The sequence below is a fragment of the Elephas maximus genome, chromosome 24, assembly GCF_024166365.1.
Source record: "Elephas maximus indicus isolate mEleMax1 chromosome 24, mEleMax1 primary haplotype, whole genome shotgun sequence".
Lineage (NCBI taxonomy): Eukaryota > Metazoa > Chordata > Mammalia > Proboscidea > Elephantidae > Elephas > Elephas maximus.
In genome coordinates this window covers 62,896,943-62,918,830 of record NC_064842.1, presented here as the reverse complement: position 1 = coordinate 62,918,830, position 21,888 = coordinate 62,896,943, and the positions used below count along the sequence as shown (strand labels likewise).

General features: G+C 37.9%; 1 protein-coding gene across 3 annotated transcripts in view; it reads left to right on the top strand.

Annotated features, from left to right (window-relative positions):
* Positions 1-21,888, top strand: part of KCNT2 (potassium sodium-activated channel subfamily T member 2) — a 571,079-nt gene that overhangs the window by 175,088 nt on the left and 374,103 nt on the right. For all 3 annotated transcript variants that reach the window (XM_049868194.1, XM_049868195.1, XM_049868196.1), the window contains exon 4: positions 17,952-18,000. In XM_049868194.1, coding sequence (XP_049724151.1) covers positions 17,952-18,000 — 49 coding nt within the window. The remainder of the gene's footprint in view (positions 1-17,951; positions 18,001-21,888) is intronic.

The following is a 21,888-nucleotide window of genomic DNA, read 5'->3' as shown; positions in this document are numbered from 1 at the left end:
TTCTCACAAGACTCCCTTTTCTCTTTTTATTTTTCTCTATTGTCTTTATCTCTTTCACATATTCTACATATTTTTCTTTTTTTTCTTTGTGTGTATATGTCATGTGTGTTAGGATGTGTACTCCATGGGGCATAGGTTGTTGTCTGAATCCCAGGGCCTGACACAAAGTAGGCACTCAAAAGTCATTTGCTAAATAAAAGAGTAAATAAAGGTCCCTTGTAATAAACAAACAAACAAACAAATAAATGCAGGATTTTTTTTATTGTGCTTTAAGTGAAAGTTAACTAACCAAGTCAGTCTCTCATACAAAAACTTATATACACATTGCTATCTACTCCCACTTGCTCTCCCTCTAATTAGACAGCATACTCCTTCCTTCCAGTTTCTGTTTTCGTGTCAATTCAGCCAGCTTCTGACCCCCTCTGCCCTCTCATCTCCCCTCCAGACAGAAGCTCCTCACAAAGTCTCATGTGTCTACTTGATCCAAGATGCTCACTCTTCGCTAGTATCATTTTCTATCCCATAGTCCAGTCCAATCCCTATCTGAAGAGTTGGCTTTGGGCTTGGTTTCTATCTTGGGCTAACAGAAGGTCTGGGGACCATGACCTCTGGGATCCTTCTGGTCTTAGTCAGACCATTAAGTCTGGTCTTTTTATGAGAATTTGGGGTCTGCATCCCACTGTTCTCCTGCTTCCTCAGAGTTCTCTGTTGTGTTCCCTGTCAGGGCAGTCATCGGTTGTAGCTGGGTACCCTTTAGTTCTTCTGTTCTCAGGCTGATGTAGTCTCTGGTTTATGTGGCCCTGTCTCTTGGACTCATAATTACCTTGTGTCTTTGGTGTTCTTCATTCTCCTTTGATCCAGGTGGGTTGAGACCAACTGATGCATTTTAGATGGCCACTTGGTAGTGTTTAAGACCCCAGACACCTCTCTCCAAAGTGGGATGCAGAATGTTTTCTTAATAGATTTTATTATGCCAACTGACTTAGATGTCCCCTGAAACCATGATCCCCAAACCTCTGCCCTGTCAAATTTTTATGTACCTCACGGCACCAGCCTCCTACGCCAGCCAGGCTGACTACTTGAAGTAACTTAAACATACTGTATTCTCTCTTGTCTTGGACCTTGGAACATTCTGCTTCTTCTTTATGGAATCTGTTTTCCAGTCCTGCTCCTTACTGCTCATCCGTTTTGACTTTCTTTAGGACTCCAGGGCCTTTAGAATAACACTTTCTTGGATAATGGTATGTCTGAAACTCTTCCCTGACATCAATCCCTATAGCTCAGTTACACTCTGAGTTAGGAGGGGTTTCTGCATTACTCCCAGGCACCTGTGTATACTTCTGTCACAACACCTAACGCGTTGCCCTGGTCATGTTTTTGTCTTCCCTGTACACTCATGAAGGGCAAGGGCCTTTGTAGCTCTCTTGCTTAGTATAGGATTTGGTGGGTCAGTAAATGTTGTCGAATGAATGGAAGTATGCTGAACAGTTTTATTGATAGTGTAGTACAATCGAGAAAGACTGAAGACTACTGCCTGGAGATGTCAGTGCACTTTACATGTATTACATTTTTCTATGTGTTATTAAATATGGTGCATGTTACAAATCTTTCTTAAAACTTACCAGGACTGTTATAAATTTTGCTGGTTTATAAATTATATGTACATTAGCCAGATCTGAAAATCATAAAATGAGACCTGATAGGATCCTCCTAAGGGTGAGAGGGCACTGTACAGTGATAGGAGAGTAAAATTGTATTATTTGAAACCATTATGAGGAAAAGATTTCCTCCAATTAACTTCTATACAATATTACTAAGAATGTTCAGCTGTAATTATAGAGGATATACATTTGAAAAATCAGATTACTGTAATTAAAGACATAATAAAATAACTTATGGCTCCATTTGAATGCAATGTTCTGTTCAGTGCCTAATGTCAATGCAGGATTGGTTAATGAAAAACAGAAGTGGTCTTTATGGGCACAGGCCCTATTTTAAAATAATGAGGCTATTTCAGCAAAGAGATTTATTTAATTATAGCCTGTGACATAACAAAGCTGCAGGTTATTGTGCTGCTTTGCTTTATTTTTAAGCCCTTTTTGCTAGTCATAACCAACATGATGATGTTGTTAAGGATGGACAGACTTAAGGAAATGAAAAGAATTTTACCGTTAAACGTACAAAATTGGGCAAATGGCAAGCTGTGATGTCCACATAGTCTGTAGAAGATGATTTAAAGGTATAAGCTGAGGAAGCACACCCCCAGCACGTAGTTTATCAATGACATTGAGAGATGAGACATCAGAGTGGACTAACTGCCTCCTGGTGCTGTCAGTTCTTCACTATGTGGCAACACTTAGACATCCTTTTCCACTTTTTATGTTCACAAATGATTATAATTTTTTATCATCAGACGATAGAGACAAAGATAAGAAGCATATGAATGTGCTTATACTTTATGGTATTTGTACTGTACCACCAGTGTCAAAAATGTTCAGGTGATATTCAACTTCTAAAGATTTTCTTCCTTAGTAGGGTAACAACTGTTAAAAGAAGACATTCAGTCGTGATAATATTTAATAACTAAAAGCAGTGAACAGCATCATGTTACAGCTTTTAAGCATGCTTTTCTTCTCTCAATAATATTGGTTACCCTATAAATTAATGTGGATGGGTGCCTGGGTAGGGTGCAAACTGTTTACATATTCAGCTAATAATGAAAAGGTTGGAGATTCCAGTCTACCCAGAAGTGCCTATAAAGAAAGGCCTGGCAGCCTACTTACAGAAATTCAGTCATTGAGAACCCTCTGGAGCACAGTTCTACACTGACACACAGGGGGTCGCCATGAGTCAGAATTGGCAAGTTTTTTTTTCTTTTTTTTTTTAATAGAGTAGCCAAGGGATCCACAAATAATTTTAAATTTCAAAAAACACTTTTTGTTTACTAAGTAAAGTCTAGGGCTGGTGCTGTTGATCAGTGGGTAGTGATGATTTGCACACTTACGCACACAAAAAAAAAACATGGTAAGGACAGTGTTATATGCAAGCCACTTGAATTTCCTGGTTGTGTGCTGACCTAAGAACTCAGAGTTCTTTATGTGTAGCTTTCAGAAAGAGGAGAGCATGGAGAAGGCTCACGCACTTCTTAAAGGTTTTGACCAACAAACAAGAAACAGCATTTTCACTGGCATTTCATACTTAGATCTCATGCGAGAATCAGCCACGCCATCATACCTGGACACAAAGCTGAAAAACGGAGTCACTGGTTGGAGAGTTCCTTTCTGGACTCTACTCTGTACCATGAAGAGAGAGCATGGGTGCCGATAGAACCGTCTCTGACACAGCCACTATTTGTCTGCTGGGAAGACTCTTAATGTCCATTCTCTCAAAGGGTCAGTGCTGAATCCCCTTCCGAACAACACCCATGACAGTGTGTTATCTAACCAGTTATTTAATATTTTCAGTGTTTTGAACAGATTAAATTATTGCAAAATTCTCTTACTATATTGGGGAAGCTGTAATTTCTATACTTCAGTATCCTGGTCACTTTTTGTGTTTCCACAGGTATTGTCCTTCTTAAAATAGGGCCTATTAATGTACTTAGTACCTCATTCTCAGTATGCGTTATGGTTCTGAGAGCTTTACAGTTTACCTCACTGATTTAGAATATTGTATTTCTCTTAATATAGTAGAGTATTGGATTAGCTTTTGTGGAGGGCTGTAAACGATGGATTCATCTTGAGTTTGTGACCTACAGATCATTTCCTATGAATTCTGTCCCACGTGTTGTCCTTATTAAATTCATGTGAGTGTTTACCAAATGCTTTATTGTACTACTTAACATGTTCACAACCTTACCCCCACCCTCTCTGCCAAAGCTGGTCTGAGCCTTTCAGCAGCTACTTTCCTACCCTCAGGAGAGGCTATAAGTAAGTGTGCTATAAAAAGTGGCTGAGGCTATGTATCATCAACTTTCTATGTTCAACTCCTGTCTTCCTTTCCATTGTTTGGTATGGTTCTTCCAGTTTACATAATGCTTCATACATGAATTTTATCTTTAAACCAGATTCTAATTCTGGATGATCGAATGTTATGAAATTTTATTATTTGTGTTTTGTTCTTATATTTGTTTTTTATATTTTTAAAGAGCAAAATTTGTTTTTTATGATACAATCAATGTTTCATGCTTATTACAAATTAAGTCTCAACACGTCTGTCAGTTTGTTGTACTGTGGTGGCTTGCATGTTGCTGTGATGCTGGGGACTCTGCCACTGGTATTTCAAATACCAGAAAAGAAAGAAAAGACCAAAATGGATGTCAGAAGAGACTCTGAAACTTGCTCTCCAACATAGAGTAGCCAAAACAAACTAAAGAAATGATGAAATAAAAGAGTTGAACAGAAGATTTCAAAGGGCAGATCGAGAAGATACAGTAATATAATGAAACGTACAAAATCTTGGAGTTAGAACACCAAAAGGTAAGAGCAGGCTCAGGGTTTCACAAGCTGAAAGACATGAAGAAAAAATTCAAGCCTTGAGTTGCAATATTGAAGGATTCTAGGGGGACAATATTGAACAATGCAGGGAGCATCAAAAGAAGATGGAAAAAATACACAGAGTCACTGTATCAAAAAGAATTGGTTGAAGTTCAGCCATTTCAGGAGGTAGCATACGATCAGGAATTGATGGTACTGAAGGAAGAATTCCAAGCTTCTCTGAAGGGAATGGCGAAAACAAGGCTCCGGGCATTGATGGAATACCAATAGAGATGGGCGCTGGAAGTGCTTATTCATCTATTTCAAGAAATTTGGAAGACAGCTTCCTGGTCAACCAGCTGGAAGAGATCCGTATTTGTGCCAATGCCAAAGAAAGGTGATCCAATGGAATGTAGAAATTATCAAATAATATCATCACTACCACACAGAAGTAAAATTTTGATGAAGATCTTTCAAAAATGGTTGCAGCAGTGCATTGACAGGGAACTGCCAGAAATTCAAGCTGAATTCAAAAGAGGAATACCATTGGTGATGTCAGGTGGTTGTTGGCTGACAGCAAAGAATACCAGCAAGATGTTTATCTCTGTTTTACTGACTATGCAAAGGGATTTGACTCTGTGACTCATAACAAATTATGGATAACATTTGCAAGAATGGAAATTCCAGAGTACTTAATTGGCGCCCATGAAGACCCTGTATATAGGCCAAGAGGCAGGTGTTCGAACAAAACAAAGGGATACTGTGTGATTTAAAGTCAGGAAAGGTGTACATCAGGGTTTTATTCTTTCACCATACTTATTTAATCTATGATGAGCAAATAATTCTAGAAGTTGGACTATATGAAGAAGAATGTGGTATCAGGATTGGAGGAAGACAAATTAACAACCTAGGATATGCAGATGACACAACCTTGCTTGCTGAAAATGAAGAGGACTTGAAGCATTTAATGGTGAAGATCAAAGACTACAGCGTTCAGTATGGATTGCTTCTCAACATAAAGAAATAAAAAGTCCTCACAACTGGATCAATAAGCAACATCATGATAGATGGAGAAAATATTGAAGTAGTTATGGATTTCATTTTACTTGAATCCATAATCATTGCACTTGGAAGCAGCAGTCAAGAAGTCAGAAAATTAGGAGGTGAAGCCAAGATGGCAAAATAGGCAGATGCTTCCGGGGAGTCCTCTTTGCAACAAAGAGCTGGAAGTAACAAATGAAACGAGTATATTTGTGACAAGCTGGGAGCCCTGAGCTTCAAAGGCAAGCTTAGAAAATGAACTGAGGGGCAGGGGAAGGAAGAGACCCTTCACAAGCAGAGAGGAGTTACTGGACCTGAATTGTGGGGAGCCCTCAGGCACCATTCCTGGAGGGGCAGCAGTGGTGGGCTAGTGCTAGCCTTAGGCTACAGTTTCCTGAGGGAGAAGCAACCAGCCACACAGCGTACTCACAGCTCTGGAACCAGAGAAGAACGGCGCTCTCAGCAAAAGCTAAGTATTTGAATATATTTTACCATGCCCCCCATCCCCAAGCTGGCTTTAGCGGCTGAATTCCCTGGGCCTGAGATAGGCACTGCTTAGCACCTAGAGCCGTCCTCCTGGCCTTGGGGAAGGAAAAAATTTGTAATTGTGGGAAAAGATAATTTACTAGCTCCACTAACCGGGGGAGCTTGGGACAGAAGCGGCTCCTGTCAGGGCATAAAAAGTCCAAGGACTTTGAGCACCTTTCTGTTCCGCACGGACCTGTGTGGACCTATTTCAGGAGACTAGGCCCTTGTTGGAAGACTCCAACCATTTCTGCTGTGTGGTGGAGAGGTGGATGTTTGATGTTTGACATTGCATATGAAACACGGTTCTCACCTACCCTAAGGACTCATAGCTCCACTAAGGTCACCCAGCCAGCCGTGACAGGGGTCCAAAGATAACTGGTACCTCTCAGTCCTTCCAATCAAAAACTTTGGGTGCCCATGGTCCATCTGCAGAACCCACCCACCTGCACGCTCTAGGAAACAGGGATGCACTTTTCTCAGAGACACTCGGGGGTTGGTTCTCAGTCCCCTGCCTTGTTCAGAGCATGACCCCCTGCTGCAATCAGATACCGGTATATACGCCAATCACTCCTGCCCCTCTAAGACTGTAGGACAGAGCCTATACCACACACTTGATTAGCAGCTACCTGGAAATCTAAGCTGAATTCATACAAGAAAACTGAAAGGACTCCTACACTGATATACCTGATAACAGCTCTAGCCATCTGGCGGACAGGACGTCAGAGCTCCAAAGGCTAAAATAATCAAGCTAGCTCACTCAAGCAACCCATAGGGGTATACCAAAACAAAACAAAGCGAGAAGCTACAACACAGTAAGCAAGCATAAACGAATACAATAACTTATAGATGGCTCACAGACAACAGTCAATATCAAGTCACATAAAGAAACAGACCATGATCACCTCAACGGGCTCTCAAAACAAAGAATCCAGAGATCTTCTAGATGAAAGTGCCTTCCTGGAGTTACCAGAGCCAGAATACAAAAGTTTAATATACAGAACCTTTCAAGACATCAGGAAGGAAATGAGGCAATATGCAGAACAAGCCAAGGAACACACAGATAAAGCAACTGAAGAAATTAGAAAGATTATTTAGGAACATAATGAAAAGTTTAGAAAGCTGGAAAAATCCATAGACAGCAATCAGAAATTCAGAAGATTAACAATAAAATTACAGAAATAGACAACTTGATAGAAAGTCAGAGGAGCAGAATTGAGCAAGTAGAAGCTAGAATTTCTGAACTCGAAGATAAATCACTTGGCACTAACATATTTGAAGAAAAATTAGATAAAAGAATTAAAAAAAATGAAGAAACCTTAAGAATCATGTGGGACTCTATCAAGAGAAATAACCTATGAGTGATTGGAGTACCAGAACAGGGAGGGATAACAGAAAATACAGAGAGAATTGTTGAAGATTTGTCAGCAGAAAACTTCCCTGATATCGTGAAAGATGAGAAGATATCTCTCCAAGATGCTCATCGAACTCCACATAAGGTAGATCATAAAAGAAGGTCACCGAGACATATTATAATCAAACTTGCTGAAACCAAAGATAAAGAGAGAATTATAAGAGCAGTGAGGGATAAATGAAAAGTCGCTTACAAAAATAAGCTCAGACTACTTGGCAGTAACCATGCAGGCAAGAAGGCAATGGGATGACATTTTTAAAAAATTTGAAGGAAAAAAATTATGTGCCAAGAATCATATATCCAGCAAAACAGTCTCTCTTAAATATGAAGGTAGGGTAATGGTTAAGTGCTACGGCTGCTAACCAAAGGGTGGGCAGTTCAAATCCACCAGGCACTCCTTGGAAACTCTACAGGGTAGTTCTAAACTGTCTTATAGGGTCGCTATGAGTCGGAATCGACTCCATGGCACTGGGTTTGGTTTTTGGTTTAAATATGAAGGTGAAATTAAGACATTTCCAGATAAACACAAGTTTAGAGAATTTGTAAAAACCAAACCAAAACTACAAGAAATACTAAAGGGAGTTATTTGGTTAGAAAATCAATAATATCAGGTATCAACTCAGACTAGAACACTGGGCAAAGCAACCAGAAGTCAACCCAGATGGGGAAATCCAAAAAAAAGCAAAGCAAGAATAAAAGAAAAAGTGCAAAACAGGGTAACAGCGATGTTATTATATAAAACAAGACAAAATTAAAATAATAAAGAGGAACTAAGAAATGTAATCATACACCTTCCATATGGAGAGGAAGATATGGCAATACAAAGAAATAAAAGTTAGGTTTAAATTTAGAAAAATAGGGGTAAATAATAAGATAACCACAAAGAGACAAACTATCCTACTCAAAAAAATAAAAAAACGAGAAAAAAATATAGAATCAGCAGAAACAAAATCAACAACAACAAATATGAGGAAAGGACGATATATAAAGATAATCTACTCAGCACATAAAAAAATGGGGAAAAGAAACTGTCAACAACACACAAAAAAGACATCAAAATGATAGCTCTAAATTCATACCTATCTATAATTACCCTGAATGTAAATGGTCTAAATGCACCAATAAAGAGACAGAGAGTGGCACAATGGATTAGAGAATAGATCTGTCCATACCGTGCCTATAAGAGACACACCTTAGACTTAGAGACACAAACTAAAACTCAAAGGATGGAAAAAAATATATCAAGCAAACGACAATCAAAAAAGAGCAGGAATGGCAATATTAATTTCTGACAAAATAGACTTTAAAGTTAAATCCAACAGAAAGGATAAGGAAGGACAGTATATAATGATTAAAGGGACAAAACACCAAGAAGATATAACCATATTAAATATTTATGGACCCAGTGACAGGGCTGCAAGATACATAAAACAAGCTCTACCAGTATTGAAAAGTGAGATAGACAGCTCCACAATAATAGTAGGAGACTGCAGCACACCACTTTTGGTGAAGGACAAGACATCCAGAAAGAAGCTCCATAAAGACATGGAAAATCTAAATGCCACAATCAACCAGCTTGACCTCATAGACATATACAGAACACTGCACACAGTAGCAACCATGTATACTTTCTTTTCTAGTGCACGTGGGACATTCTCTAGAATAGACCACACATTAGGTCATAAAGCAAGCCTTAGCAGAATCCAAACCTTTGAAAGATTACAAAGAACCTTCTCTGACCATAAGGCCATGAAAGTGGAAATCAATAACAGGAAAAGCAGGGAAAAGAACTCAAACACTTGGAAACTGAACACTACCCTGCTCAAAAAAGACTAGATTACAGAAGACATTAAGGATGGGATAAAGAAATTTATAGAATCCAATGAGAATGAAAACACTTCCTATCAGAACCTTTGGGACACAGCAAAAGCGGTGCTCAGAGGGCAATATATATCAATAAATGCACACGTCCAAAAAGAAGAATGGGCCAAAATCAAAGAATTATCCCTACAACTTGAACAAATAGAGAGCAACAAAAGAAACCCACAGGCACCGAAAGAAAACAAATAATAAAAATAAGAGCTGAACGAAATGAGATAAAAAAACAGAAAAACAATTGAAAGAATTAACAAGACCAAAAGCTGGTTTTTGGAAAAAATCAACAAAATTGATAAACCACTGGCCAAACTGACAAAAGAAAAACAGGAGAGAAAGCAAATAATCTGAATAAGAAATGAGATGGGTGATATTACAAGAGACTCAACTGAAATTAAAAGAATCATATCAGATTATTACGAAAAATTGTACTCTAACAAATTTGAAAACCTAGAAGAAATGGATGAGTTCCTATAAACACATCACCTACCTGAACTAACACAAACAGAGGTAGAACAACTAAATAGACCCATAACAACAGAAGAGATTGAAAAGGTAATCAAAAAACTCTCAACTAAAAAAAGCCCTGGCCAGGAAGGCTTCACTGCAGAGTTCTACCAAACTTTCAGAGAAGAATTAACACCAGTACTGCTAAAGGTATTTCAGAGCATAGAAAAGGACAGAATACTACCAAACTCATTCTATGAAGCCACCATATCCCTGATACCAAAACCAGGTAAAGACACCACAAGAAAAGAAAATTATAGACCTATATCCCTTAAGAACGTAGATGCAAAAGTCCTCAACAAAATTCTGGCCGATTCAACAACGTATCAAAAAAATAATTCACCATGACCAAGTGGGATTCGTACCAGCTATGCAGGGATGGTTCAACATTATAAAAACAATGAATGTAGTCCACCACATAAATAAAACAAAAGAGAAGAATCCCATTATTGTATCAATTGATGCAGAAAAGGCATTTGACAAGGTTCAATGCCCATTCCTGATAAAAACTCTCAGCATAATAGGAATAGGAAGAAAATTCCTCAACATAATAAAGGGCATTTATACAAAGCCAATAGCTAACATCGCCCTAAATGGAGAGATTCTGAAAGCTTTCCCATTGAGATCAGGATCCAGACAAGGATGCCCTTTATCACTGCTCTTATTCAACATTGTGTTGGAGGTCCTAGCCAGAGCAATTAGGCTAGATAAAGAAATAAAGAGCATCCAGATTGGCAGGGAAGAAGTAGAAGTATCTCTATTTGCAGATGACATGGTCTTATACACAGAAAACCCTAAGGAATCCTCAAGAAAACTACTGAAACTAATAGAAGAGTTCAGCAGAGTATGGGGATACAAGATAAACATACAAAAATCAGTTGGATTCTTCTATACCAGAAAAAGAACATCGAAGAGGAAATCACCAAATCAATGCCATTTACAGTAGCCCCCAAGAAGATACAATACTTAGGAAGAAATCTTACCAGAGATGTAAAAGAGTTACACAAAGGAAACTACAATACACTTCTGCAAGAAAACAAAAGAGACTTGCATAAGTGGAAAACATACCTTGCTCATGGATAGGAAGACTTAACAGTATAAAAATGTATATTTTACCAAAAGCGATCTATACATTTAATGTAATTCCGATCCAAATCCCAACGACATTCTTTAATGAGATGGATGAACAAATCACCAACTTCATATGGAACGGACAGAGGCCCCGGATATAAGTAAGACTTTACTGAAAAAGAAGAACAAAGTGGGAGGCCTTATTTTACCTGATTTTAGAACCTATTATACTGCCACAGTAGTCAAAACAGCCTGGTACTGGTACAACAACAGATACATAGACCAATGGAATAGAATTGAGAATCCAGACATAAATCCATTCACATATGAGCAGTTGATATTTGACAAAGGCCCCAAACAGTTAAATGGGGGAAAAGATAGTCTTTTTAACAAAAGATGCTGGCATAATTAGATATCCATCTGTGAAGAAATGAAAAAAGACCCATACCTCACTCCATGCACAAAAATGAGCTCAAAATGGATGAAAAGACCTAAACATAAAATCTAAAACGATAAAGATCATGGAAGAAAAATACGAACAATTTTAGGAGCCCTAATACATGGCATAAACAGTATACAAAACATCATTAAGAATGCAGAAGAGAAACTAGATAACTGGGAGCTCCCAAAAATCAAACACCTATGCTCATCCAAAGACTTCACCAAAACAGTAAAAAGGCTACCTACAGACTGGGAAATGTTTTTAACTATGACATTTCTGATCAGCACTTGATCTCTAAAATCTATAAAAAAAAAAACAGGATACTGCAAAAACTCAACTACAAAAGGGGAAATAATCCAATTAAAAAATGGGCAAAAGATATGAATAGACACTTCACTAAAGAAGACATTCAGGTAGCTTACATATACATGAAGAAATGTTCATGATCATTAGCCATTAGAGAAATGCAGATCAAAACTACAATGAGATTTCATCTCACTCCCACAAGGCTGGCATTAATCCAAAAAGACAAAATAATAAATGTTGGAGAGGTTGTGGAGAGATTGGAACATTTCCACACTGCTGGTTGGAATGTCAAAGGGTACAACCACTTTGGAAATCGATCTGGAGCTTCCTTAAAAAGCTAGAAATAGAACTACCATAGGATCTAGCAATCCCACTCCTTGAAATATATCCTAGAGAAATAAGAGCCTTTACACGAACAGATATATGCACACCCATGTTTATTGCAGCACTGTTTACAACAGCAAAAAGATGGAACAAGAAAGGTGCCCATCAATGGCTGAATGGATAAATTATGGTATATTCACACAATGGAATACTATGCATAGTTAAAGAACTGTGAGGAATCTGTGAAACATTTCATAACATGGAAGAACCTGAAAGGCATTATGCTGAGTGAAATTAGTCAGTTACAAAAGACAAATATTGTATAAGACCACTACTGTAAGAACTTGAGAAATAGTTTAAACTGAGAAGAAAACATTCTTTTGTGGTTACCAGAGGTGGGAGGGAAGGAGAGTGGGAGAGGGGTATTCACTAATTAGATAGTAGATAAGAACTACTTTAGGTGAAGGGAAAGACAAAACACAATACAGGCGAAGTCAACAGAACTGGACTAAACCAAAAGCAAACACGTTTCCGGAACAAACTGAATGCTTCAAAGGCCAGTGTAGTAGGGGCAGGGGTTTGGGGACCATGGTTTCAGGGGACATGTAAGTCAATTGGCATAACAAAATCTATTAAGAAAACATCCTGCATCTCACTTTGTTCCCTGGTGTCTTAAACATTAGCAAGCAGCCATCTAAGATGCATCAATTGGCCTCAACCCATCTGGATCAAAGGAGAATGAAGAACACCAAGGACACAAGGTAATTACAAGCCCAAGAGACAGAAAGAGCCATATGAACTAGAGACTTACATCATCCTGAGACCTGAAGAACTAGATGGTGTCCTGCTACAACCGATGACCACCCTGACGGGGAACACAACAGAGAACCCCTGGTGAAACAGGAGAGCAGTGGGATACGGACTCCAAATTCTCATAAAAAGACCAGACTTAATGGTCTGACTGAGACTAGAAGGACCCTGGTGGTCATGGTCCCCAGACCTTCTGTTTGTCCAGGACAGGAACCATTCCTGAAGCCAACTCTTCAGAGATGAATTGGACTGGACAATGAGTTGGAGAGGGATGCTGGTGAGGAGTGAGCTTCTTGGATGAGGTGGACCCTTGAGACTATGTTGGCATCTCCTACCTGGAGGGGAGATGGGAGGGTAGAGGGGGTTAGAAGCTGGCACATGGACATGAAAAGAGAGAGTTGAGGGAGAGAGCGGGCTGTCTCATTAGGGGGAGAGTAATTGGGAGTATGTAGGAAGGTGTGTATAAGTTTTGGTGTGAGAAAGTGACTTGATTTGTAAACTTTCACTTAAAGCACAATAAAAATTATTAAAAAAAAAAAAAAAACACTAGCAAGTGGCCATCTAAGATGCATTAATTGGTCTCAACTGACCTGGAGCAAAGGAGAATGAAGAGCACCAAAGACACAAGGTAATTATGAGCCCAAGGGACAGAAAAGGCCACATAAACCAGAGACTACTTTTGCCTGAGACCAGAAGAACTAGATGTTGCTCTTGTACAACTGATGACTGCCCTGACAGGGAACCCAACAAAGAACCACTGAGGAAGCAGGAGAGCAGTGGGATGCAGACCCCAAATTGTCATAAAAAGTCCAGACTTAATGGTCTGACTGAGACTAGAAGCACCCCCGAGGTCATGGTCCCTAGACCTTCTGTCAGCCCAAGACAGGAACCATTCCCAAAGCTAACTCTTCAGACAGGGATTGGACTGGAATATGGGATAGACAATGATACCGGTGAAGAATGAGCTTCTTTGATCATGTAGGCACATGAAAGTATATTGCCATCTCCTGTCTAAAGGGGAGATGAGATGGTAGAGGGGGTCAGAAGCTAGCTGAATGGATACGAAAAGAGAGTGTGGAGAGAAGGAGTGTGCTCTCTCAGGGGGAGATCAACTAGGAGTACATAGCAAGGGGTTTATAAATTTTTGTATGTGAGTCTGACTTGATTTGTAAACTTTCACTTAAAGCACAATAAAAATTAAAAAAAAAAGTCAAAAGATTATATTGGGCAAACGTTCTGCAAAGGACCTCTTTAAAATATTGAAAAGCAAGACTGTCAGTTTGCGGACTAAGATGTGTCTGACCCAAGGCATGATATTTTCAGTCACCTCATATGCATTTGAAAAGTTGACAATGAATAAGGAAGACTGAAGAAGAATTTACGCCTTTGAATTATGGTGTTGGTGAAGTATATTGAATATACCATGAACTGCCAGAAGAATGAACAAATCTGTTTTAGAAGATGTACATCCAGAACGCACCTTGGAAACAAGGATGGCCGATATTTCATGTCACATAGTTTGGATGTGTTATCAGAGGGGACCTGTCCCTGGAGAAGGACATCATGCTTGTTGAAGTGGGGGGTCAGAGAAAAAGGGGAAGACTCTCAATGAGAAGGATTGACACAGTGGCTGCAACAACGGGCTCAAGCATAACAATGATTTTGAGGATGCGAAACACTGCCTGTTGTTTGTTGTAGGAACAGGCAGTGTTTAGTTCTGTTTTACATAGGGTTGCTATGAGTCAGAACTAACTCAAGGGCACCTAACAACAACAACATAATATAATTACAGTTGGAAAGGAAAAGTAAGTCAAAATTACTTAAAGTTTTAATACCTAAAAATAAGTAATTTTAGCATTTTGTTGGCCAGTCTTTCTAAAATTCACTCTGCCTATATACACGTATACATACGTAATACACAATAATATCACACAGTTAGAACAATATTATATATGTAGTTTTTATCAGTGACTTTTTTTTTTCTCTCTGTAATGGCACCTTTTGTTTTTGTTGTTAATGATGTTACTTTAACTTCCCTGTTGGTTTTTCAGGTAGTTTCTGTTTTTTTTTTTTTTTTTTTTTTTCTGTTATAAATGGTGTTCCAGTAAGTATTCTAGTATATATTTTCTTTCACTAATTGCTGTAGTTGCTCTTTTGTCAATTGGATTAAAGGTTCATTTGAAATTCTGGCCTGGCTATTAGCTTCAGTTTCCCTACTCATTCTTTTGGAGAGTACCTGGGAATGTTCCCACAATCCATTTTATGAAGGATATTTTGAACACTTGCTTTTTACCAGAATTTATGAGTTTGCCTTCTATATATTTGGCCAATTCAATGTTAATGAAATGGATGAAAATGATAGCTTACCTTTGGAGAGTTCACTTTATGTTGAAAATTATGTATCCAAGGCTTGTAAAAAAAAAAAAAAATTATGGGTTTTGAAGCCTGTTCCTCATGACTTAGTCTTGCCCCCAAAATCGTGGTATCTTTTTTCAGTGTTATTAAATTTCAGGTACTTTGTGATGTTTCTATAACAAACCCAGGTTAACATCTTAGGTCCAAAAAAAAAAAAAAATGTAGTTTGACTTAACTAAAAGAAAACTAGCTATTAGTAATTCCATGTTAATTACAAATTCCCTTTGAAAGTGCTCAGGAACGTCTCTTTAGGAATTTATTTTATACTATTTGCAAGAATTGCTATCTATTTGATTATGTAGTAGTTTTTATAGCAGGTTACTTCTCCATCTTGAAAATCAGTGCATATACCTTTCTTCCCTTTTACATACCTTTTTTGGTCTGATTTCTCAAATGTCATTGAGAATTTAAAAGGTAAGGACTGTGTTGCTGAACCCATCAACCATGTCTTTCTCTTTTTTGGCACCATTTACTCATTTATTCTGAGTGTCTAAGACTCAGCATGTAGATAGTACTCATGAAGTCATGTTCCTAGTACATATACTCAAGAAGAGATTGAAACTGCAGTTGTAAGTAAAATAGATGCAGCATTTAATCATATGGAACTTTCAGTTAGGCAGGGAGACTGGCAGTGAAGATTTATTTTACAAATAAATATAAAGTGAAAATTGTGGTGAGTGCCAGGAAGGGTAGGTTTCTAACATTGCCTGAGATTAGAGGATTATGTTGATCAGGGAGAAGGCTCAGGAAATTTTATCTTGAGGAATAGAGGGTTTTGCTGAGAGCTCTAGGATGAGGGAAGACTATGTAGAAAGGGCTTGCGGTAGGTAGGATCATGTCACAGTTGAAGAAGTCTAAGAATGCCAGTTAAATGATTTTGTTCTTTATTCTAATAAAAATGTGAAGCCAGTAAGCAATGGAAGGAAGTGATCTAAAATGCATTTTGAAAGAATCAGTGCAGTCGCAATTTGGAGAAAAATTGGAGAAGGCAAAAGTAGGTGCAGGGTCTCTATCGACAGGGTTTTGTAAGAATCCAATTGTGAGAAATAGCTTAGATTAAGGTGGTTTTGAGGTGGAGATGAAGAAAAGTGAATGAATTCTGGAGAAATTTGGTAGGAAGAATTGAGAAGGTTTGGCAACTAACTGATTAAGTATTAACAGACCCAGGAGAGGAAAATATCTAAGATGACACTGGAGTTTGGGGGTGGCCTAACATAATGGAATTTGGTGCCATTTACTGAGATGTGAAAAACAAAAGGAGGACAAGTTTTCTGGAGAAAGATCACACGCTTGGTTTGGAGCAATTGAAGATGTCCATTAGCCAGGAAGATGTGATATTCTGGAACCCTAGAGCACTTTAGTCTAATATACTAGGTAGTATCTTTGAAAGTCTTCCAAAAACATTTTAAAACACAAAGCTTAAAGAGTTCATTATTCCTCATTATTGTTTAACGTATTGCCAAAAAGAAAATGCCCCAGAACTTAAAATACACTTAATATTTTATGTTACTCCTTGAGTCATATTTCATAGCTCTAAAGAGTGGCATAATGGTTCAGGGCTACAGCTGCTAACCAAAAGGTTGGCAGTTTGAATCCACCAGGTGCTCCTTGGAAGTTCTATGGGGCAGTTCTACTCTGTCCTGTAGGGTTGCAATGAGTTGGAATTGACTCAATGGCAACAGGTTTGGTTTTTTTGGAAAGAGTAAGTGGGTATTATTACATTTTGTTTGTTTTCGGGTTTTTCCATTACTTCCCTGTCAACACAATGTAGCTATTTTCATCTTTTTCCAAGTAGGGTATATTGCTTGAATGTCAGACTTTTGAATCAACTGGACAACAAATAATGTAAATAAGGGTATGAATAGTGGAAAATGATAAATAGTGGGAAATTAAAAGCATTATGGTGTTCTTTGCAGAGTATAAGCAATTTCTAACTATAGAGTATTTAAGGGTACTGACTCCTTGCTCTTCCTAATGTTTTATGCTAATCCCAGTCACGGATTTTTTTGTTGGTATGGTAAATATTTTATAAAAATCCAAGTCTGAAATATTATTGTGATTTATAACCTGAGTTACTGACTTTATTCTGATTATTTATAATGCGCAATTTTTATTGCCCAATATTAAGAGCTTTAAAAATAACAAAATCTTACAATTTAGCAATGGAAACTGGTTGCTGTTCAGTTGATTCTGATGTCATGGCAACCCCATATGTGTTAGAGTTCACAGTAGGCCTTCAATGAATTTTCGATAAAGAATTGACTAGTAAAGAGTTTGAGGTTTTTCTGACCTGCTATAATCATTCTTTAAATAATGACTCATTATTAATCAGTTAAATGCTTGACTACTAACCAAAAAGTTGCTGGTTCAAACCCACTCACACATCTCGGTCATAGCCTTGAATACCCTATAGATCAGATCTACTGTGCACAGGTGGGGTTGCCAGGAGTAGGGATCAATTCAATGGCAATGGCTTATTTATTTTTTAATCTTTTCATACATTATTAACATGAAACTCAAGATGAAATTAAATATTGTTTTCCTGGATAGAACTCAATATCAGCTAACAAGAAAATCAGCTGAAATAAACTCAATATCAGCTAAAATAAAGTTTTTATGTTAGTATTGATAGTTTTTGTCTTTTTTATGATACCGTTATTTTAAATATTTGAAACTTTAATTGAATTTTTCAAATGAATGCATTCTTCACATTTTTTTAATTAACATCTTATCATTCTTTTCATAGGTCTCATATCTTTTGGGTGAACAGAAGTCTACCTTTATGGGGCTTACAGGTTATGTACAACTTGGTTTTATCTCTATGTTTTTGTGTTTATTGATATTTCACAAAGATTTATTATTGGATAGAAAACAGTTGATATTTAAGATAAGTTTGTCTTATGGCCAAATTAATCTTGAGCACATTAGATAAAATTTTATTCCTTTCATCATATTTGACCTAGTTCTGCATTCTAGCTTGTAGGGATTTTCTGGTGATCAGGATTATTAGGCTTTGGAGAGATTTAATGTGTGTGGAGAAAACAAAGTAAACCAGTGTCTTAAGTTTCCACAAATTTTCCCCAACTACTTTTGGTATTCCTGTTATATAACCCCTGAAAAAGTAATCAAAGCCTATCACTGATGACCGGGGGAGCACTCTCCCCTTCCCCATGCCCAACCAGTGACCAGTGTCATGATCCACCTCCATCACCCACCATACTGCTCACCCAGGGACTGCAATAGGAGACCCTTCTTATCCCTCACCCAACAACTCCCTCTCAAACCCAACTACCTGGAGAGTGGCAGCGCACACTCCTATGCTGCTAGACCAATGAGCTGCATTGGCACATGCCTGCTGCACCCATCATCTCCCCCTGGCAAGTGGCAGTGCATGCTCTTCTGCCACCAGATCGATGATTGGAGGTAATGCATGCCCCCATCCCCACTCACTTGTTCCTCACTGCCCTCCCCTCTACCCCTACCCTTTCTGCCTGGCAATAGGTGGCAAGTGCTCTTGTGCTGCCAGACTGGTGATCGATGGAGCATGCTTGCCCCACCTGCCTTGATATATCAAAACAAAACAAACATACAATCAATATATAAATATAGAAATAAAATAACATCTTAGTGCCTCAAAAAGGGCAGACAGTAACAAATCATATGAGGAAACAGGAGAGATGATTCAAACAAGTGAGCAAAATAAAGGGAAAGAAGACCTTCCTGAGGAAGAAATTATAATAGAACTACCTAAGAAGGAATTCAAAAGACTTTTATTTAGGCTCCTCAAAGAGATCAAGGAAATCACAGAAAAAAACCCTAGAAGAATTCAGGAAAACAATTCAAGAACAAAATGACAAACTCAATATACCATTAGAAACCATACAAAAACAACAACTAGAAATTTAGAAGATCAGCAATGAAATATCAGAAATAGATAACACAATGGAAGGACACAGAAGTAGAATTGAATAGATGGAAGAAAGAATCAGCGAAATAGATGACAAATTCCTTGATACTAATTTGTTTGAGGAACAATAAGAAAAAAGAACAAAGAAAATGAAGAAAGCCTCGGAAATATGTGGGACATCATCAAGAGGAGTAAGTTATGCATAACAGAACTTTAAAAGAGGAGGAGAAAATAAAAGTAAAGAGAGAATTTTTGAAGATAAATTGGCAGAAAACTTCCCAAATATCATGAAAGACAAGGAAGTTGCCATCCAAGAAGCTCAACGCACCACATATGAAATAGACCCTAAAAGAAATTCACCAAGATATAACATAATCAAACTTGCCAAAACCAAAGACAAGGAAAAAATTCTGAGAGAAGCTAATAATAAACAAAATATCACTTACAAGGGGACGGTAAGACTAAGTGCTTGCTTGCATGCAAGCAAGAAGGCAATGGGATGACATATATAAAACCCTGAAGGAAAAGAATTCCCAACCAACAATCATATATCCAGAAAAGTTGTCTTTCAAAAACGATGCAAAACTAAGACATCCCCAGAAGCATAAATTAAGGGGATTTGTAAAAACCAGATCAGCCTTAGAAAAAATATTAAAGGGAATCCTTTGGCTAGAGAATCAACAACAACAGACAACAACATGAGATAGACACACAGCAGCATCATGCAGATACCAGCCTAGATAAAGATTTTATGTAAGTAAAATAAAGCTACAAGACTAACCAGAGAAAACCAGAGGTGATAAGCTGCCAGTGATGACAATGTCAAAGAAAGGTGGGGTGGTGGTGGTGGAATAAAAGATGTAGTTAATGAACTGCCATACTGAGAGGAAGTCAAGGTGAATTCAAGATGCAACAGACTGTTTTAAGAGGATAATGGTGAACTTCAGGGTAACTACATAGAAAATTAATATATCTACTAACTGAAATAAAGAGGAAAAAAATTGAATAGACTTAATGAACACAAAAACAACAGCAAATGGTAGGAAAAGAAAACCCATAATAAAAAAAGAACTCAGTACAGAAAATTAAGAGGAACAAAGAAACCATTAGCACCACAAGAAAAGGTATAGCAAAATGACAGCAATGAATTCTTACGTATTGTTAATCTCACTGAATATAAATGAATGTACCAGTTGAGAGAGAGAAAGAGTGGCAGAATGGACCAAAAAAAAAAAAAAAAATGACCTATGATATGTCTACAAGATACATTCATTAGACACAAGAACATAAATAAGTTAAAAATCAAAGGATGGAAAAAATACATCAAGCAAACAGTAACCAAAAGACAGCGGGAGTAGGATAATTTTGGAGAAAATATACTTTAAGTCAAAACCCATTAAAAGAAGCAAAGATGGGCATCATATGAAGATTAAAGGGTAAGTTCACCAAGAAGACATAATCATAAATATTTGTGTACCCTATGACAGAGCTCCAAAATGCATAAAGCAAACTCTAACAGAATTGAAAAGAGTTGGAGACGGTTCTACAATAATAGTAGGAGACTTTAACACACCACTTTGGATGATAGATAGAAAAACTAGAAAGAAATTCAATAAATAAACAGAAGATATCAACCAACTGGACATCATAGACATATACAGAGCACACTACCCAGTAGCAACACAGTACATATTCTTCTCCAACCCATGTGGATCGTGCTCCAGAATAGACAACATTCTGGGCCACAGAGCAAGCCTCAATAGATTAAAAAACATTGACATGATACAAAATGTCTTCTCTGACCATAACACTATAAAACTGCTGTTGTTGTTAGGTGCCATCCAGTCGTTTCTGACTCATAATGATGCTGTGTACAACAGAACAAAATGCTACCTGGTCCTGCATCATCCACACAGTCATTGTTATGTATGAGTCATTGTTGCAGCCCTGTGTCAATCCATCTCTTTGAGGGTCTTCTTTTTAACACTGACCCTCTACGTTGTTCCTGTTGTTGTTAGGTGCCATCAGGTAGGTTCCTACTCATAGCAACCCTATATACAACAGAACTAAACACCACCCAGTCATGTGTCACCCTCACAATTGTTATGCTTGAGCCCATTGTTGCAACCACTGTGTCAATCCATCTGGTTGAGGGTCTTCCTCTTTTTTGCTGTCTGCTTTACCAAGCATGATCTCCTTCTCCAGGGACTGGTCCCTCTTGATAACATATCCAAAGTACGTGAAACGAAGTCTTGCCATCCTCGCTTCTAAGGAGCACTCTGGCCATAGTTGTTCCAAGACAGACTTGTTTGTTCTGTTCATTCACGATATATTCAATATTCTTCACCAACATCATAATTCAAAGACATCAATTCTTCTTCAGTCTTCCTTATTCATGTCCAGCTTTCACAGGCATATGAGGTGATTGAAAATATCATGGCTTGGGTCAGGGACACCTTAGTCCACAAAATGACATCTTTGCTTTTCAACACTTTAAAGAGGTCTTTTGTAGCAGGTTTGTCCAGTGCAATATGGTTTTTGATTTCTTGACTGCTGGTCCCATGGGTGTTGATTGGATCCAAGCAAAATAAAATCTTTGACAACATCAATACTTTCTCCATTTATCATGTTGCTGCTAATTGGTCCAGTTGTGAGGATTTTTGTTTTCTTTACATTGAGGTGTAACCCATTCTGAAGATTGTAGTCTTTGATCTTTATCAGTAAGTGCTGCAAGTTCTCTTTGCTTTCAGCAAGCAAGGTTGTGTTATCTGCATAT